At 40.1% G+C, this 20,017-nt stretch overlaps 1 protein-coding gene across 4 annotated transcripts; it reads right to left on the bottom strand.

Moving 5' to 3' along the window:
* Window positions 1–350: 350 nt before the first annotated feature.
* On the bottom strand, window positions 351–19,202 carry LOC122880162 (cytochrome P450 27C1-like). 4 transcript variants are annotated; one of them, XM_044205117.1, is made up of 10 exons: window positions 18,746–19,199; window positions 17,203–17,393; window positions 16,523–16,716; window positions 15,889–16,098; window positions 14,015–14,178; window positions 12,339–12,505; window positions 11,982–12,060; window positions 11,572–11,775; window positions 1,536–1,625; window positions 351–1,448 (listed from the first exon to the last, which is right to left on the bottom strand). In XM_044205117.1, exons 1-10 carry the CDS (start codon window positions 19,028–19,030, stop codon window positions 1,437–1,439), a joined length of 1,596 nt encoding a protein of 531 aa, XP_044061052.1. In that variant the 5' UTR covers window positions 19,031–19,199; the 3' UTR covers window positions 351–1,436. The 4 variants fall into 4 exon arrangements, with proteins under 4 accessions (XP_044061052.1, XP_044060978.1, XP_044061232.1 ...); XM_044205043.1 differs by lacking the exons at window positions 351–1,448; window positions 1,536–1,625 and adding an exon at window positions 6,467–9,801 and having other exon boundaries at window positions 18,746–19,196; XM_044205297.1 differs by lacking the exons at window positions 351–1,448; window positions 1,536–1,625 and having other exon boundaries at window positions 11,703–11,829; window positions 18,746–19,197.
* Window positions 19,203–20,017: the final 815 nt, after the last annotated feature.

Genomic DNA, 20,017 nt, shown 5'->3' with positions numbered 1-20,017 from the left:
CGAGAGGGAGATGTACAGCATATTTCTAGCATACTGTCTGTACCACTGTACACAGGCATAGTCAGAAGACAGTTTATTTATAGTGGCCAACATCACCCCAAAGTGTATTTATAGTAGCCCACATCACCCCAAGCCAGTACTAATTTGTAATCAGAAACTTACTGAGTACACAACAACAATGAACCGAAATTCCTTTTCATTTACAGCTATGCACGACATTTGGTTGACTGAGTCATTTAGGAAAGGGCTGTATTTTCACTGCAGCCCAAGCTATAGAGCAAGGGGTCACATAAAAATGCAAAGATAAACATGCACCAATAAGAAGAAGAAATCAAAGTTAATTATATACATTTTTGTTTTGTTTTTATCAGTGTTTTTTATTCAATTCAAGATGTTAACCAGTACATTGAATGCACAAGATCATTTCAGGGCTCGTTTTCCAAAAGCATTTTAAGACTAAGATTATCTTAGTCCCATTGTAAGTCTATGAGCTAAGATCAACTTAGCCTTAAAATGCTTTTGAGAAACGGGGCCCAGGTCCTTTGGGAGAAAGCTGGAAACCATGAGATCTTTGGAACCATAACTGTTAACTTTCCTCTTAAGCAGCTCAAAGATAGATAGATTTATAACCTTTAGTCCTACAGTACTGTCATTTACAACATATACACTATCTGCTTCTATCAGACTGATAAGTGAAATATTTAAATCAGAAATACATGAGTGTCATTACATGATATAGATGTATTATCTAATCAGAATCAGAAATATTTTATGGATCCCGTAGGGAAACTCTTTGTTACAGTAGCTTGCCTTTACGTCAGTGCATACAGGAGAAAGTACTAGAAAACGATATGATACACTATAAACACTATAAAACAGGTCAGAAAATAAATTAAGTATCAGGTCGGTATAAGTATAAGATAAACTAAGTGTCGAGTACCAAGTGGATTTACTGGTTGATGATGAAAGTACAGTATAAAATACAATGTAACCAAATATGTAATAAGTAATAGTAATAAGCGGAGGTGCATGTGCTGTCGAGAGTAATAGAGGTATATAATATCAATAACAATAAATAAGACAAACTAACATGGGAAAACTAATATTGCACGGGAGTAGTACACAGAATATTGCACAATTATTATTAATTATGGCGGAGATGTTATGCTCAATGTCCAGTTTAGTGACCTCAGTTCTAAGTTCTGCTGTGTGACTGGCTCCTGCTGTGATCTCGATCTCTATCTCTGTCCCTGTCTCTATCTCTATCCCTCTCTCTGTCGCGGTCTCGGGTGCGATCCTTGCTCCAACTCCGGCTGCGGCTACGACTGTAACTGCGACTGCGGCCTCTCCTGCGATTGTAGCGATCGCGGTATGAGTCCCTCCCTGGAGGGTTGCGGTCATAATCCCTCTTCCTGGAGCGGTCGTCTCTCTTACGATCATCTCCTCTCCTAATAATTTGGGTAAACAGAGACATGATAATTAGTGAATGTAAATACAAGTTAAAAGAAAAAGTGGAAACAGGCAGTTGCACACACCTGCCATCTCTGCTGTAGCGGGAGCTTGATTACGGGGGGCTGTGATTCACTCGCCGAGAAAATTTCTTGCCGTTCTTCTTCTCGATTTGTCTGAACAAAGAAAAAAGTAACTTCAAATAAATGTTGTTTATCTAAAATGGCCACTGACATGAGGGGTCTTCCACATTGTTTGGTACTATTAAGTGCACATGTGATGGAACTACAGTATTCAGGAACTTCAGTCAGCTATTCTTGACATTATAAGAGGATTACCTCATCTTTTTTCTGCTCATCTTTCTCAACTTTGACTAGAGAAGATGGTTGCTCTGGCCGCAGGAGGTAGCTTTTGTTGTTAACAGCTTCAAACAACTCATCCACAAATGGCTGGGTCTCTAATTAGATGTATATCATTGTGTACAAATTCCATGCTATTTACGTGACATTATATGTGGCATTGTTGGACACCCTGGAATCTTCACAAGGAATTGGGTGCACAATATTTTGAGTCACTGGAAGTATTCATTTATTGGTTACATCAGTGCATCAGTGTGAATTCACATCTACCTCATGCACTTAGGAAGTCATAGTTAGCCTGGGAGAGACTAAACTCACTCGCTGGGTGAGTCTCCCATATGCCTGCGACTCAGCCACAGCAGCTCACATTTTTGTTCTCGCAGAAGAGAAGCTCCACAAACTGGCTAGTCACGCTTACAGGCTCCGCTGTGAGCTGGCTTAAGCTCTCTCAAGAGACCGGTCACGTACACAAGAGGCTTTTATTTCCCTCTACACTCCATAGCACCCCAGAGCGCCTGTTTTATATTTCACTATAGCACCCGGGAGCACCTGTCATTTTTAAATCATTCCAAGTGTATCAAAACACAAATAAAGTCATGAGCTTTGTATTGTAGATACTTTAAGTTGTCATCAGAGATCTGTGATTTTTTTTCCACAGATTTCCACCTGGTTTCCACTAAAATATGAAATATCTCTATCTAAATGTCCCTGTGTAATCTTATGGATGTTGACTCAAGAAGCAACTTCGTTATAAAACTGACCTGAAGTTACTTTCTCTTCTTTTAGGTAGACTAAGATCATCATAGCTATTTATAACAATTTGAGTGCTAGTTATTGTTTTGTCTGGAATTTTTTTTTAATGTATTGAATCAAACTTAGTCTAAAAAGCTACACATGCCACACATTTGGTCATTGAATATGGATTTAGTGTTTATCAGACCACAAATGAGACAAGAATTAAGTTGGAAAAACGATAGACGCCACCGGAGCAGAATGTTTATGGGGGCCGGGCCTCATTGATTACTGTACAAAAGCACACGACTTTCATAACTTTATTCACTGATTTTGGAGGAAATATTTCCTGGTCTTCCCTCTGATGACCTCCGGCTGCTCTGCTTCAACATTCAGTGATTTACGGAGTTGGCTGACTTTAGCTGTGCTGCTAGCTGTCCCGTTAGCTGGCTGCTTGGACTGGGAGGTCGGAGTACCAGGGGAGTGTTATTGTTTACACCTGTAGTACAGGTGCTTTGGACCACTGTTGCTTCGAGCTCCCACTCTGGGCAGAGTTATCTAGTCAGACAGCAGCTGCACGGTTAACTGCCTGAGGGCAGCTAATGTTACAGTTAGCAGCAGTTAGCGGTTAGCTACTACTAGGGGGAAATGCAAAGGGAAAAAAATACATACATACATACATGAATAAATACTTTTCAAAAATAAACACAAAAAGGAAATTAATTAATTAATTAATAATAATAAATTAAAACATTTATAGATAAAGAATATATAGATAAAGAAAGAAATGAATTATTAAAATGGAAAATTGAACAAGAAAGTAAATAAATAGGGTAATTAATACAAATGTTAATAAATACAGAAGCACATTAAAACTGAAATATCAATTTGTGTCACATTTTATAAATTATTTAATGCCTACATTAATTTTAATATTATTTTTGGTGCATTTAATGGCATATTAATTTATTTATTGAGTCATTTATTTATTTTTGATTTTGGCAGTTCTGGTCCTCCATACTTTCACAGCCAAGTTTAGAACACTCACTTTTCAGAGATCTGCCCACACAGTTGCAAGCTTCTGGCAACGTTGTCACAACTCTGGTCTGAAACTCTGAACCTACGACACAGATGGTCTGGGGGGGAAGACGGGATTCTGGAGGAGATGAAACCCATGGATGTAGCCTATAATAAGAACTGGATACAGCCCCGCTGCTCTGTCTTGTCTTGTTTCAAATTTTTTCCAGTGACCTCTGTGGTGTAATTTCATTAACAAAATGAAATGTATGTATTAATCACATAAGAAGTATGAAATGAATATAGCTAATGATGTTTGTGCTGTTTGAAATTAATATAACCAATCATGAGTGAGCATGTGTCAGCCTGCATACTTTGGGAGTTAGCTAATATACCACAGGTAACACAAAGACAGGTAAGACAAACATCATGTAATAGATGGAACAGAGCAACGCACTGTTGGTCACGTAAAAGCGGTTGTCAGCTTGTTGGTTTAGTTGATGGCAATGCCTGTGACTGTTAATCGTTAACAGTAAAAGTAGCACTACATGTAAGTAGTAAGTATGAAAGGCTTGGGGGTAGAAAACTATCCTTAACAATTAATATTTCTGATGGCAGTTGTTTTGTTTGCCATAATGTCTGATATGCTTTATTTATCACTATGTTTAATAAAGATTGTTTTAAGTTTTTGTTGAAGACAGGCTTTTTCTGCCACCATTATGTTTGAAGAAAGTTGCTGGGTAACCTATGAGGTCATTATGGGCAGATGGACAAGTTAATGTAAAACCAGGAACTATTGGTGGAAAATTCTGGGGATATAATAAAAAAGGGTGTTGGTGTAAGCTCCACCATAGGAGGGACTCACCAGGGAACATAAGCCAATGTATTGTACCTCAGACTTCAGTGTCTTGGTTCATGAACCAGCCTGTTTGCTGTATTTTTGCCTAAATTTACAGTAAATCAATGAATTGCACCTGACTCGGTCTGACACAGTGTTTTACTTCATTTTGAGGTAATGTCTTTAAGTTTTTGAACTGTTTGATAATTTCTAAATAATTAAGTGTTGTAGAGAACCTGAAGATTTATTGGCTCATCTAAAGAGTTTCTTCTACGACACCACTTGCAATGAAAAATTCCCCTGTGGCCCAAAAAGCCTTTTCCTCATAGGCCACCATTATAAAAGAGATGTCTGTAAATCTGTTGACAGGACACCTCAAAATGCAAACAAGGGTACTCTATTGTGAATTTTTGATCCATGGATCAAATGGATTTTTTCCATGGATTTTTATATTTGTAAAACAAGCCGAGAAAAGCTATTTAAAAATCTGTGATGTCATCACAATGTAAAGTCTTTGGGCAGAGTGTGGCCAGCAGGTGAAACACTATTTAATTCAATTCAATTCAATTCAGTTTTATTTATATAGCGCCAATTCATAACAGAAGTTATCTCATTGTACTTTTGCTATAGAGCAGGTCTAGATGTCTAATGCCACTAGTGTGCATATTCAGTGGGCCACATACGCCAGAAGTAAACCCGGAAGCTAGAAAACTTTTTTGGCGTATGCGCCAGGCAAGCAATTCTCATTGGAATGAATAGGCGCCATTTTGGGGTCCGGTATCCAGTTCTAATTTTACATCCATGATGAAACCATGCCCACTTCCATATGACAAATGCTTTGCTTTCTCATATGGCCTCACCCTGTAACACACATAATCTAGATACACTCTTTACAGCAATTCAACCTCAAAAGTCAAACACACTGAATTACAGTCCTCCTCCCCTTTTTAGAATTTTGTCAGTGGTCTTGCCTCACACACATCTTCAACATCCCGAAATGACTCGTCCTCTACTGTCAGTGGCACGCCACTTACTACTCCCTTCTTCTTTACTTCTGATCCAAGTGGGAAGCCAGTCACACTGCTATAATCTCCAAATACTGAATCTTCAGACCGATCTTACATCTCCAAGCTTTTCTCCTACAAACTTTCTGACCTCATGTGGATCCTTGAAAATCCCATCTGTTTGTGTCACAGCTAACATCCCAACAAGATTCGTCTCCTCTTTCCTCATTGTCTGACTGGAATCACTTGAATTATTCTTCTTCCTTTTCTTTTTATTTTCAAATCATCTGACTCGGTATGTAACTGATTAGAACAAGGATTCAATCAGCTGGCTGTCAGCTAATTACAGCTGAGGCATGTGCCCCTAAATCCTGTCAATCCTGTGACAGGATTTAGGGGCATTTAGCTGTGAAATTACAGATTGCAACTAACTGAATACCGCTAGCCTCACCCTCCCCTTCCAAGCATATAGAAAAAACTACAGTGGCTGCGAAATTTGCAAAAAACGCAAATGGCCTTATTTAGAGCCAGTGATTGGTTTGTCCGCTCTGGGCTACTGTATAAACATGGCGGTGCAACATGGCGACCTCTGTGGAAGGGGACCTGCTCCCTCTGTAGATATATTATATTATTCTAAAGGTAATGAAAACACAACAATTCTTATTTTCAGGTGAAGTATACTTATAAATATTACATTTCTGCCAATAGCTGCTCCTAAATGTTGCACACTGGACCTTTAAGCCCTTATTGTTGGCTGACTAATATTAGTGATTCCATCACTAGCATAGCTGCTCATGCTAACTTTAGCCAAGTTAACTGACAAATGAACCAGTTAACAGTTTATTTCCAATAATCAACAAATCATGTCTTTTTTCACTAACTCAACTAACTATCCCAACAACACCCTAAAGCTAGGAAATGTAAACAATTAACCAGTAACTTTTATAGTGTTGTGGTAGAGCTTTAATCTTTATACTGGATAGGTTGTAATTGACAGTCTGGCCTGTTGTTGAATGTGCATGTAGGCCACCTGTAAGTTATAAACCAAAGGTTACACACACTAAACAAACAATCACAAACGATCTTTATTTATGAGTGAGCTTGAATTAAACTTTGATTTACATCAATCATATGATGCACATGGGAGAAGTTTGCTCTCAGGGATATATGCCAGAACCTTGCGGAACTTTGGCGTGCATGGAGGATTCATTATTAATATGTACAGACTGAGAGTGATAGGATTTAAACCAGCTTAGTGCGGTTCCTTTAATGCCAATTAAATGTTCCCAGTCTCTGTAATAGGCTGTGATGGTCAATGGTGTCAAAAGCAGCACTAAGATCTAACAAGACAAGTACAGAGACAAGTCCATTGTCCGATGCAATTAGAAGATCTTTTTTATTTATTTTCATCAGTGCTGTCTCAGTGCTATGATGCACTCTAAATCCTGACAGAAAATCCTCAAACTATTGTTATTTAGAAAGTCACACAACTGATTGGCTTTCTCAAGGACCTTAGAGCGAAAGGGAAGGTTAGATATTGGTCTATAGTTGGCTAAAACCCCTGGATCAAGAGTGGGCTTTTTAAGAGGTTTACAGTAATTACAGCTACTTTACAGTTTTTCTCAATTGCTAAAACACTAAACCCTATTGTCTGAACCAAATGCTCAGTTGCCTGAACCCACTGATTGAATCAATCACTCTTTTGGCAAAACTATAAGCACTTTTCACCTGTTTAGACACAACTTGCCAACACATTTTCATTGTGATGTACCCATGCTGCATAATGGTGAGCACAGGTGACAAAAGTCAAACACAATTAAAGCACAGATGTCACCACTTGAACACAACAACTCAAAATTGATCACACTTGTGGCTAATGATGTGAGGGAACATATAAAGTAAGCCAGTTCAGAGAGCACTGGTTTGTGAGGCCCTACAATGGATAGAAATCTGAGAGGAAGAGTTTGTGTGAGAGGAGGTCGAGGTGGTCAGCAAAGACCAAGAACAGTAATATCTGATGAAAACAGAGCTACTGTGATTGACCATGTTCTTGTCCATGGTATGAGCATGAGGGAGGCTGGACAAAGGGTACAACCAAACTTCAGTAGATTCACTGTGTCCACCACAATCCGAAGATTTAGAGAAGAGAACAGGTAATTACCTTTTTTTGACATTATAGTACAGTATGTAAATGTTGACAGCAATTACTGTATGACATACTATATACTGTACCACAGTATACTGTAAGTAAATATGTTTCAGTACATCACTGTACCAATATACTGTAGTATTGTAATTGAGGGTTGGTCTAACTGTTTGTAGGCCTAGTATTCCATGTATATTTTTTGTAACTCCATGTTCTCTTTTTGTAGAATTGAAAGACTGCCACATGGGCTTACTGTACATGAGTGGCAAACACATAAAATTTCTGTTTTGTCTTTTTGTACAAGTGCTAAATGCACAGGTTTTTTTGTTTTGCAACATGCATTTAGCCTACAGTGAACAATAAACATGTATTTCTCCAGCTTCATGTCCTGAGCATTGTGTTTTCTATTTTTCTACGTAGTGTTTAGTGACTGTTCAGTAGTGTTTTTAATTTTGATTGACTTGGGGCACGATTTGACAACATAGTTCAGTTTTGAGCACAGATTGAACTGTTTTGAGGTGAAAGTTTGGTTTTGCAAGAAGAGTCTGAGGTTTTGTGAATGTAGCTTGAAAATTGTGTTTTGTGTTCACAGTTTAGAGAAAAGGAGAGCAGCTTTCAAGAAATGTGTCTTAGCAATCGAGAAACTGTAAAAGGACTGTGGTACATAGCCTTTTAATAAAGAAAGATTGATCATATCTAGTTTTGAATGTTATTCTGTGACGCAAATTAGAGCATAATGCATCATTCATGTGATCAGGTTGGACTACTTTATTCAAGTTATTTATTGTTGCAGTACAAGAAATCGAATGAATGGCCAGTCTGTTGCATAATACACCACATACTGTATGTATTTGCCTATTTCAAGGTTGGACCATTCATCATGAATTTAATGAATACAACAATATTTGATGCTCATGTCAGACAGTCCAAATGATGTCTGTTTTATGCATTTTTAACAAACAGATTAACCTGAGTCAGACAGGGAAAGTTTAGATGACGTCTTTGCAGGGACCTCTATGGAGACAGGTATGTGTGACCATTATGTAGTGTGAAGTGTGTCCGCTGTGGCTGCAGTCAGACCTGTCTCCTCCATTTTAGTGTGCCGGTGGCCTGCTTAACACACGTAATGGTGAGGGCCGGTAAAACAATTTAAATGGACTGTAATCTGTCAGTCAGCGGCAGCAACCACGTAATTGTCAGCTGATAAAACAAATGTCGGCCTACAAGGCAAAAACCATGGTAGCTTTCCTAGTTGACAAATAATTGCCAGCATGGACAGTAATGTTCACAATATGATTTTATGTAATCCTGAACGACAATCAGTTATCGGTCTTAACAGTCTTCCTCAACTTGTTTGTTTGTATGGGCCATGTGGTCGTGGTGACGTAAACGTCGCTCTCGTCGCTGAAATTTTGTAGTGGATCAGGCGTATATGCCGGCTACGACAACTGTCAAATGGTGTGCAGACAGTAGGTTGGAAAATAGCAATATGGGGATTAGAATTCACTGAATTTACTGTTTCTCAGACCACTAAAGAGACAAGAATTATGTTGGGAAAATGATAGACAGCGCCTGAGCAGAGTGTTTCTGGGAGCCAGGCCTCACTGACTACTGTACAAAAACACAACTTTATACACTGATTTTGGTGAAACTAGATTATGTTTTATGGAGAAAATATTTTCTGGTTTTCCATCTGATGTCCTCTGGCTGCTTCGCCTAAACTCTCTGATTTACGGAGTTTCCTGATGGACAGATCTGCACTTGTTGTTAAAATAACAGCTAACTGTAGCTGCTGTTAGCTAGTTAGCGTGCAGCTAGCAGTCCTATTAGCTGACTCTGCCCGGACTGAGACTTCAGAGCACCGGGGGAATGTTGGTGTTACTGTTTACGCCTCTAGCACAGGAGCTTTAGATGGCGGTAGGAGGTTTTCAGGCCCAGGGCAGGGGGGACCCAGCAGGGAATGCTGGTGGGGAGCAGCGCCGGAATAGGCTGTATCATAGGTGTTGTAAAATCAGCTCTGAATGAACAGTCTGCAATACGAGTGCAAAAGTTTCCAAATAAAGATCTCAAAACTCAAATGCAAAATAATGTTTACAGGTATGTGAAGTTTTTTTTCAGCCTAAAAACAAAACATTATGCAATTTTCCTGTCGAGGAACTGCAGATGGATAGGGGCAGCAGGGCAGAGCAGGCCATGGGTTTTGGCCTGGACATCAGCAGTGAGTGGTGACGTGCCAATGTGGAACCTTTGAATGAGCTGCACAAGGAGCAAAAACACAGATGTCAATCAGATTATATGGCTCATTTTGATAGTGACACATTGTCTATGAATACATTTATAAGTGTGTATATCTGGGAATTGGTATGCTTCCTCTGGCCATTGTTTGGCCGATTCAGTTAGAATTACCGCCCTGCGGTTGCATGCCTTGCCAACCAGTCAGGTTACAGTTTACATCCATGTCTGTCCAGACTCATGATATATAGTGAACACTTGGAAGGAATTGAATAAAAAAAAAAAAAAGTATGAAGTGTACTTTTTGGCTAAATGGAACTTATCACTATAATGATGATACATATGTATCATTCTGGTGAATATACATTATCAATACATCTATTATCATACATGTATTGGCTAAACAGGTATACATGTACTTGATTACTATGTAAAGATGGTTTCTTATAAAGTATAGCTACACAAAATGTGGTGCTTTTTTTTTCCTCCTGCCATTTTTAGATGCAAAGCCTCTTTATGAGCTGTAGGTGAAACTCACAGGATCAATATTAGCTAGGTGCACTCTACGGTGTTTGCAGTCACGTGACTCCGATGACGCTCGAAATTCAGAATGAGGCAGGTGTGAAAGTGAAAGGCAGAATGGACAAGATGGAGGAAAGCCTGTACTGTTCTAGTTATTGTTTATGTATTGTGTCATCCCAGTCAACATGTGTGTGAAATCTGGAATCGCCCAATTTATTCTTAAATTATGGCTAAAAACCTATTTATATATTAGAGATCATATTCCCCTTTAGACCTATAGAGCTCAACAGTGACGTTCCAGAAATGAAAATCCCATTCATATTCTGAATCAAGGATTTTGATTATTAGCCATAATGTCTTAACCATCCAAGGTAGACTTACCACAAGCTATGAGATTGTGAAACGATGGTTTATGCTCCTGCAGAAGCCACAAGTCCATATATAATATCAACCTTGTTTTAAGAAAAACGTGTTTTATTCACAATCTCATGAAGTACTACACTACCCACAATCCTAAAGTGTAACAGCAATGTCTGATTGGTGGAGCTAGCTGTTACTATGGAAATGTTTACTGCACCCACAAACCTGCGAATGGCTAGTGAGTTACTTTTGTTTTGTTTAGTCAGTGTTTGTGAGGGCCAGCTTATGGGTCCTACAGGGCCAGTATGAAAGACATGACATACAGGGTTGTGGTGGGTTTTGCAAGCTGACTAATTAGGTATCTAACATTAGGTAACATCCGTCTACATGAAAGCACAGTCACTTCTGGAACCAGAGCTGTTCAAAAGTAGGGGCGAAGACTGTTCTATATCGCTCTATATCATGTCCGACCAACTGAAATATGGTCACAATCTCCCCTTCTGGTTCTGAGTTATGGTGTTGAATAATGGCCAAAAAAAGGCCATTTCAGGACATTATGATGTCACAGTGAAGTTGACCTTTGGCAAAAAAATGTCATCACTTCATCGTTCATGTGAAATGTCATAATTGACGCATCAATTCTTGAGTTATGGCCAAAAGGGTATTACATGGAGGCATAAACATATTCAGGGATTGTGTGAGCTATGTGATTTGGGAAAAGTGACAAGTGAGTCCCATTTTTTTTGTACTGTACATACTATGGTGATTCAAAAATCAACTTTCCATGAAAAGGCTTGACAAAACCCTGAAATGTTCTGGTGTACAGATTATCAAAAATTACATTGAAGAAAATGTTTAACTTTGTCTTCAAACTTCTTGAAATGTGTATCTGAGAGTGGATTAATTCCCTACCCTTGTGAGAGCTAGATGCATCTCTAACTCTGCTATTCTCCTGCCGATGCAGCTCCTGAGTCCGTAGCCAAAGGGAATCGAGCCAAAGTTGTCAACACGATCTGTGGACTCTTTCCGAATCCAGCGATCTGGTCGGAAGTCTGAAGCATCAGCAAAGTTCTCTTCATCCAAAGATGTGGAGTAATGGCACAGGGCCAACTGAGTCTAACGAAGCGAGAAAATGTAAGTTGCATAACAGCTGGGCTATTGTCAATGAATCTGTACAAAAGAGAGAGATGTATGAGTAATGCAGGATCATGCTACATCTGGTTCCATAAGAGTCAGCCAAAAAGACTCTTATGGTCACGCTTTTTCTTCAGCACATACACACTCTAGAAGACTTGTATGTATTATGTCTCAATCAATCTTACCCCTCTGGGGATGAAGTATCCGCCCACCACCAAGTCATCCTGGGTAATCCGTCCATTGCCTGGGAGAACTGGATAAAGCCTGCTCCCAGGATGCACAAAGACTGTTATCCAACAGCACTATTAATCTTGTAACAAAGTTTAATTCCAAGATAACCTGACATGTGAAAGCCACACAGAGAAAGATAATGAACAAATTAAAGAAACTCATGTGAACATAGTGAACAAAGGCAAGCCCTAATTTTTAAAATGTAGGGAGAGAAAACCAAAAAAAAAACCCCAAAAAAACAAAAAAACATGAAACATCGTGAGCTAATAAAGAAAACGCTGGGAGAGTATAAAAATCTATGCAGTTCACACCTGAGAGTCTCTTTGACCAGCCCTCTGATGAGAGGCAGACGAGGGACATCGTCAGCTGTGGCAATTGCTCCAGGTCCCAGAGTCCTTGTCACTTCCGTAAAGATTTGCTGCTGTATATGAGGGTGCCGCGCTAACAGGTAGCTGGCCCAGGAAAGGGTGAAGGATGTCTAGGAGAATAGAAAAGGGTATTTTGTTGTATTTTGCATTTGTTGTATACATTCCTCTTTGAATGTGTAGTATATTAGTATTGTTCATTAGCTCTTCCATTAAATCTCTGTAGAGATGTTGCAATAGGTTGGACTGTAATGCAAGCTGATATAAGAGCTATCTATGATGTTGCGGAAGTGTTAGGAAACGGTGAGAGGCTTTGAAGGAGAGGTCCAGCGGCAGCGCTGCTGCGATCCAGCCGGGAAAGGAGGCGGCTGCGGTCCAGCGGCGCCCAGGAACTGAGAGTTGCTGCGATCCACCAGAGGCAGGGAGTGCCGGCTGCTGCGATCCAAGTATGTAGGGATATGAACTGGGGGCCAGCAGGCCGGGGTGCAGTCTGATGGCTGCGAGGACCACTGAGAGCCAGGCGAGGCAGATAGGTTACCGGCTGGCAAGGGTGGAAGCAGGGAAGTGAGTCCAAGGTGGCAAACAGTTCACTAGGGAGCAGGCAAATTACAAAAATCCAGAATCCAATCAAGGTCCACGGGAGACAAAGAATCCAAAACAGAACTCACTGTAAAAATGCCGGGGAACTGGGCACTGGAACCAGGTACAACAAAAGGTACACCAAACGGCGACACACACATAGATCAGGAACAATCACTCACTAGACAGGAACAATCACTCAAGGCAGGAACAATCACTCAAGGCAGGAACAACACCATGTGTAACAACACCATGTGTAACAACAATGACCCAACACTGAACAAAGACAGAGATCCGGACTAAATACCCTAGGGGAGGTGAGACAACGAGACACAGGTGCAAACAATTAAGGAAGGGCCAACAATCAAAACTGGAGGGAAAACATATCATATATGTATATATCATATGACAAAAGCTCATTCGAACGGCTCTTGTGTGTGCTGAGTAAAGGACAAGGCAAAATGGGGTCAGGTAATGGCTCAGCCATTTAGTACCCCAAACAAATTAGGCAGTAACTGCACATAGTATGCACACAGATACCACACACAGTGTGAAACAGTTGAACATCCTTAGTGGGTATTGTACATTATCGGGCAACAGATTTGTTTTGTCACAGAAATATTTTGAGTTTAAGTTCAAATATCTTTTTGTGAACATCTTTACTGTTCTGTCTCTTGTTGACTAGTGTCGTGTGGGGGTGTCTGATGACTAAGTGGGCTGAGGCACCAGCGATGCAGAAGTAACATCCTGGATCCAAATCTGACCCAGGATCTTTGTTGTATGTCATGCACCTACTCCCTTCCAGTGTTTCCTATTTTTGTATTCCCCAAAAAGTATACTTCAATGACATTAATCCAAGAGTCTTAATTATTTGCAAGTGCTAGCTAATTAAATTATAACTTGGAAACACATGAATACGCAGCACAGATGTCTGGTAGAGGAAAAAAAGACCAAAGCCCCCTCACTGCACCTCCACATTCCTCAAACCCCTCTCTGTCCTTTAAGACTTCTGAATAAACACAGACACACACACACACACACACCGTGTCAACCCCAGCCAGTAGCATCTCCGTTACGTTGGCGTATATCTCCTCTATGCTCATCTCCTTGGTAATGAGCATGTGTGTGAGCAGTCCCCCCTTCACCTCCTCTCCCCGCTCCAGCTGGGCCTTTATCTCTGTGAGCCTCTTATCAACGTGAATATGGCCTGGGAACAGACAGAGGCAGAGAGGGTGGGATGAATGGAATAGTGAGGGAGGGTAGAGAAGGAAAGGGGAGAAGAGAACAGGTTATGTAACAGAGGTACCCCATAATCCCACAAGCCCATGGTACAGCAGTAGAAAAAAGGACAAGAAATCTTGAAGGGACATTACACCAACTTTACACATGAAGGTCAGTTTACTTGTCATGGGGAACACTCCTCAATCTTTGAAAACAGTTGTACAGTGCATCTGGAAAGTTTTTCACTTTTTCCACATTTTGTTATGTTACAGCCTTATTCCAAAATGGATTAAATTAATTATTTTCCTCAAAATTCTACAAGCAATACCCCATAATGACAATGTGAAATAAGTTTGTTTGAAATTGTTGCAAATTTATTGAAAAAAAATAATCACATGTACAGTATAGTATTCACAGCCTTTTCCATGACACAGGAAACATCAGTGGAAACAGGATGCACCTGAGCTCAAAATTGAGCTCAGGTGCATCCTGTTTCCACTGATCATACTTGAGATGTTTCTACAACTTGACTGGAGTCGACCTATGGTAAATCCAGTTGACTGGACATGATTTGGAAAGGCACACATCGGTCTATATAAAGGTCCCATAGTTAACAGTGCATGTCAGAGCACAAACCAAGCCATAAAATCCAAGGTATTGTCTGTAGAGACAGAATTGTATTAAGGCACAGATCTGGGGAAGGGTACAGAGAAATTTCTGCAGCATTGAAGGTCCCAATGAGCTGATTGAACTATTTGGCCTGAATGGCAAGCATCATGTCTGGAGGAAACCAGGCACCGCTCATCACCTGGCCAATACCATCCCTACAGTGAAGCATTGTGGTGGTAGCATCATGCTGTGGGGGTGTTTTTCAGCGGCAGGAACTGGGAGACTAATCAGGATCGAGAGAAAGATGAATGCAGCAATGTACAGAGGCATCTTGATGAAAACCTGCTACAGAGCGCTCTGGATCTCAGACTGGGGCGAAGGTTCATCTTCCAACAGGACAACGACCCTAAGCACCCAGCCAAGATAACAAAGGAGTGGCTATGGGACAACTCTGCGAATGTCCTTGAGTGGCCCAGCCAAAGCCCAGACTTGAACCCTACTGAACATCTCTGGAGAGATCTGAAAATGGCTGTACACCGACGCTCCCCATCCAACCTGATGGCGCTTGAGAGGTCCTGCAAAGAAGAATGGGAGAAACTGCCCAAAAATAGGTGTGCCAAGCTTGTAGCATTATACTCAAAAAGACTTGTAATTGGTGCCAAAGGTGATTCAACAAAGTATTGAGCAAAGGCTGTGAATACTTATGTACATGTGGTTTTTTTCATTTATTATTAATACATTTGCAAAGATTTCAAACAAACTTCTTTCACGTTGTCATTATGGGGTATTGTTGGTAGAATTTTGAGGAAAATAACAAATTTAATCCATTTTGGAATAAGGCTGTAACAGAACAATGTGGAAGAGTGAAGCGTTATAAATACTTTCCGGATGCACTGTATAATGTCTTTCCCAACTTTTGGAAGTGCAGAAATTGCAAGAATAGCCTTTGAATTTGAAAGTAGTTAGTGCAGGCAGACTCACTGTATGTTCACTGGAACATAAACGGATACGAAAAAACAACATACAAGTATACTATAAGTATTTATGGGCCTCCATGTTCAAAAATGACGAGCTGTAAACCACTTACTGAATTTGAAGAGGCCATCCCAGGAGAGACAGAACTCCTCCCATGGTTTGGGGATGAGAAGTCTGAGCCACTTGGGTATCGCTCCAGCATACATGGATGTCTTGAAGGAGCGGAACATGAGGTGAAGTGCACTGATGTAGTCTTGGGTTTCCTGGGGAATCTCATCTTCCAAACAGCCTAGTCGGCACTCGTACAAAATGGCTGCCACACCTGTGAAGGCAAGGAAGAGGGAGACAGAGTTCCAATGATCTTTTCTGTACAGTTGGAAAGCTGTGACAAGGATTCCTTACCAATTACTTGTCTCTTGATGCAAGTGTCACTGGAATCTAACACATAATACATGGTTACATCAATGGTTTGTACATTTTAGCGCACTGGCAACTTTAGCAACTTTGTCAAAGGCATGTGGACAAGCATCACCATGCGGCAAATTTGAGAGGATTGAAAAACATGGTTTGCGTATTTTCTTTTTTCCGGCCAATTTTCTCTCTGCTGTTATCTCTTCATGCCTACCTTTTGTCCTCTCTGATCTCATTTCCCCCTCATCTATATGACACCTGCACTGTCCTTTTCAAATCCATCCTGCCCAACTGTCAATTCCTTTACAAGCAACCTTTGTAGGATCTTTACCAACCTTCCATGGCATATTTGAAGAAGAGGTCATTCACATTGAGGACAGTTGCAGACTCCTGGGTGCGCGTAATACAAACTCTCTTGATCAGGTCATCTACCACTTCGTTCAGGTCATCAGAGAAGACTGCTACGTCATGGGGACGCATGATGAGCTGTCTGAGCACACTCCGCATCTTTAGCCAATGTTCTCCCTCCCTGGAGGACAGGATACAGGAGACATGGTTAATTTTTGGCATTCCCATGTTTTTTTTTTTTACTTTAATACAAGACATTCACAGACATATAGAGGAAATGGCTTGTTTTTAAATGAAGAATGGTAGTGATGAAGCTGTTGAAAAACTGCAAGTACTGATGCCAAATGGGGTAAGTACAGTATTTAAGAGTTTATAGATACAAAAGCAGACTATTGAGAAGTAAAGGGCATGCACACTACAGTGAGCTAATCCTAGAAATGTAGCCCAGACACCAAGTTTTGTACTGTACCAATCTACACATATGGAAACTAAAGCGGTTATCCTGTCGACCCCAAAGTCATTTATTTTTAGTTTGGTTTTATTACCTCCACCGGGACCTGAGTAAGTAATTTTGTTCCCTTTCATGTACAACAATAAAATATCCCTATCTTTATCCTTCAAGAGGTCCTTATCCAGACTAAATGATCAAAGGTTAATGGGGACTCACGCTGAGATGAGGCCAGTGGAATGGCCTCTCATGTCTCTGTACTCCTTCCAAGAATCCATGTTAGCTCTCTGAGGGGTCATGCCCTCAGCCCTCAGCACCTCAGCCACCAGGTCACGGTCTGCCACAGAGACCACCAGCTGGGGTCCAAAACGGGATTTGAAAATTTTGCCATACTTCTTCCTGTGCTCCAGCTATAAAGCAGTAGTCACACCAATAAATTAGTAGTCACATTTATTTACATGATCAAAATGTAATGTAATATAGTATACCTACATACTGGCTATTAGGTTAAGTCTATGATTTAGCTCCCAATTGATGCTGATCAAATAATAATTATAATGGAATACATTTCAGCAGAATAATGTTTGCCAGTGGTGTCATTAGATCACCAGTAGAACCAGTTTGTAACAATGCCATTACTTAAATCTTCATTTACCCAAGATAGGCTACCTTTATTTCTCTTGAATGTAGTGTCAGTAATAGTGGATATGCATATTTGAATGCATAGGGCAAATGGTGTTGTTCAGGGATGGAGGGGAAATGGTTGCACTCATGTAGTTACAATGCAAAAAGTGGTTTAATAATATGGGCTCTCAGCAATTTGACATCAAAGTCTTCTTCAGGGTATTGCAGTATACAACAGCAGTCAATAAATACAAGATAATACACAGGTGTGCTCCATCATGGGGAGGAGTGTCCTCAGTTACATTTGTAGGAGGAGCAAACAAATCACAAGGTTCACTCAAAAACACATTAGGTGCTGCTCACAGCTGCACTTTGCTCAGTTGTTTCTCCAATAAACCACTAATACTAATAGTACTAATAATGTGCTATTGAAGAAGACTGCTGGTGTGCCACAATATATTTTTAAGCCTATACTCAGTCAAGACTTTCCAAATACTGATTTAAGTGAAATTTCTTTAGACATAAAAAAGTGTGTTGATAAGGACTAATTTCCACATCAAGTTGAGAAACCCTCTCTAATGAAAGTGTAAAAAAATCACTACATCAAATGTGTTTTCCACTTTTACATGAGTACTGTGGTTTGGTAAAAAGAATATTCACAACTGGGGGTAAGAGAGATGAAGAGAACTGATTAGATTTCAATGATAAGGGGAAATGATGATGAAATTTAAGAAAAATTGAGTGGTGAATTCGACCTTACATTTTTAAAGATCCGTTATTATACAATGTGTGTCAATATCAGTTTGTCAACACTAATCGAGAGTATACAGCACAGCTTAAAATATTTTCTCTACAGACTGATAAAACCATTTTATAACAAGATTATTTGCTGCGTCTTGGAATGGAGAAAACTTTGAGTATTTCATGTAACTAACTTGAAGCTTATACCTTAGAGTGGAAACCAGCGACCAAACGCCTGGTGCGCTTTTACGCAACGATCTGTGCCATTTTACGCATAGGTGGCACATTTGGCTGACGCTGAGAATACATAGGTTGGTGCCTACACAAAGAAATTATTTTATCTGTCAAAACAAGCTAGTAGGCCTAAGCACAAAAAGGCATGTATGAATATCATTACCTGAATTTCGTGAATTCTGCTAAACCCGTCTCTCCAGAAAAACTCGATCAAGTTGGCTAGGGTGCTGGGTCCAGGCATCTCCTTCAGGGTCTTGATTCTGGTTTTCCCGCCATCCGCTGGTGTGATCAATTTCTCAGGTATGGCTTCTTTTTCAGCCGCGGAGATCCCAAAAGCATCGCTGGTTGCTGGCTTGTGTATTGCGCGCAAAATGAAGAGCTGCTTATTTAGCCGGACGTCTTGAAAGTTCTTCCAGCATGCTGTCGTCAAATGCTTCAGGATTGCCATTATTTGGATACTTTTTGGTGTTCCCGTGAGCAAAAACGATTTATGTTTCAGTCTTTTGCAAAGTTGATAAGCGCAGATTCACATCTGCATATGCATGTTCCTGGCATGCGCAAACGCAGTCCTCCCTGTGTTGTAATGTAATGTTAGATGGGACTGGACTGTGGAACCCTATTAAATAGTTGCTTGTACAACCTCATAAGTGGAAGAGGATTGGATGTTCGTTTCAAAAGAAGGAGGGATAATTCGGGTGTGGGCGTTTTCCCCTCAACAAACTGTTGCGTTCACTCTTTAGTTGGGAAAGCAGTGGGCATGGGCGATACCAAACTGTTTTAATTCGATATGATACAGATATTTTCAAAATAATGGTCATTTTTAGAAATAAACCATCATTAAACTTAAAGGCAAATCACATGACACACACCGGCCATTAATAACACACAATTATGAGTACAATTAAATACAAATGTTTGTAAGTGTAAAACATAGTCCGGTATTTTACAGAAATACTGATTAAATAACAATAAAATAAATCAACAATTATAACATAAATGTGAATAAAATAAATGAAAATACCAACATAAAACATTTCTTAAAGATTTCTTAATCTTCTTAAACAGGCCATGATTTTTCCAGAGCAACTTCCACTATCTGTGGTGGCACTTTCTTGTCACAAATAGTGCATCTTGCTGTTTTTATCTATATCTACAGGTGAAAAGTAGCACCACAGCTACGTTTCCTTTCTGCCATTTTCTCACAAGTTTGATGTGGAAGTGTGCGACTGTGTGAGGCTGCTTGACACTGCTTGACACTGCTTTTCGTTTTGTTTTCTCGAGGCTTCATCTGAAGGTAGGCCTATGTGATTCGGATGGTTTCTTTTGATACTATGTTTTTTGATATTGACCCACTTCCCCTCGGCACTTGCCCTCTGGGAAATCCTCGCCGCCATCATAAATGTTGTTCCATTTGCCTAAAAAACTGAAGTGGTGA

This window comes from Siniperca chuatsi, linkage group LG1 (assembly GCF_020085105.1).
Source record: "Siniperca chuatsi isolate FFG_IHB_CAS linkage group LG1, ASM2008510v1, whole genome shotgun sequence".
In the NCBI taxonomy this organism is placed as follows: domain Eukaryota; kingdom Metazoa; phylum Chordata; class Actinopteri; order Centrarchiformes; family Sinipercidae; genus Siniperca; species Siniperca chuatsi.
This window is presented reverse-complemented; position numbering and strand designations above follow the sequence as displayed.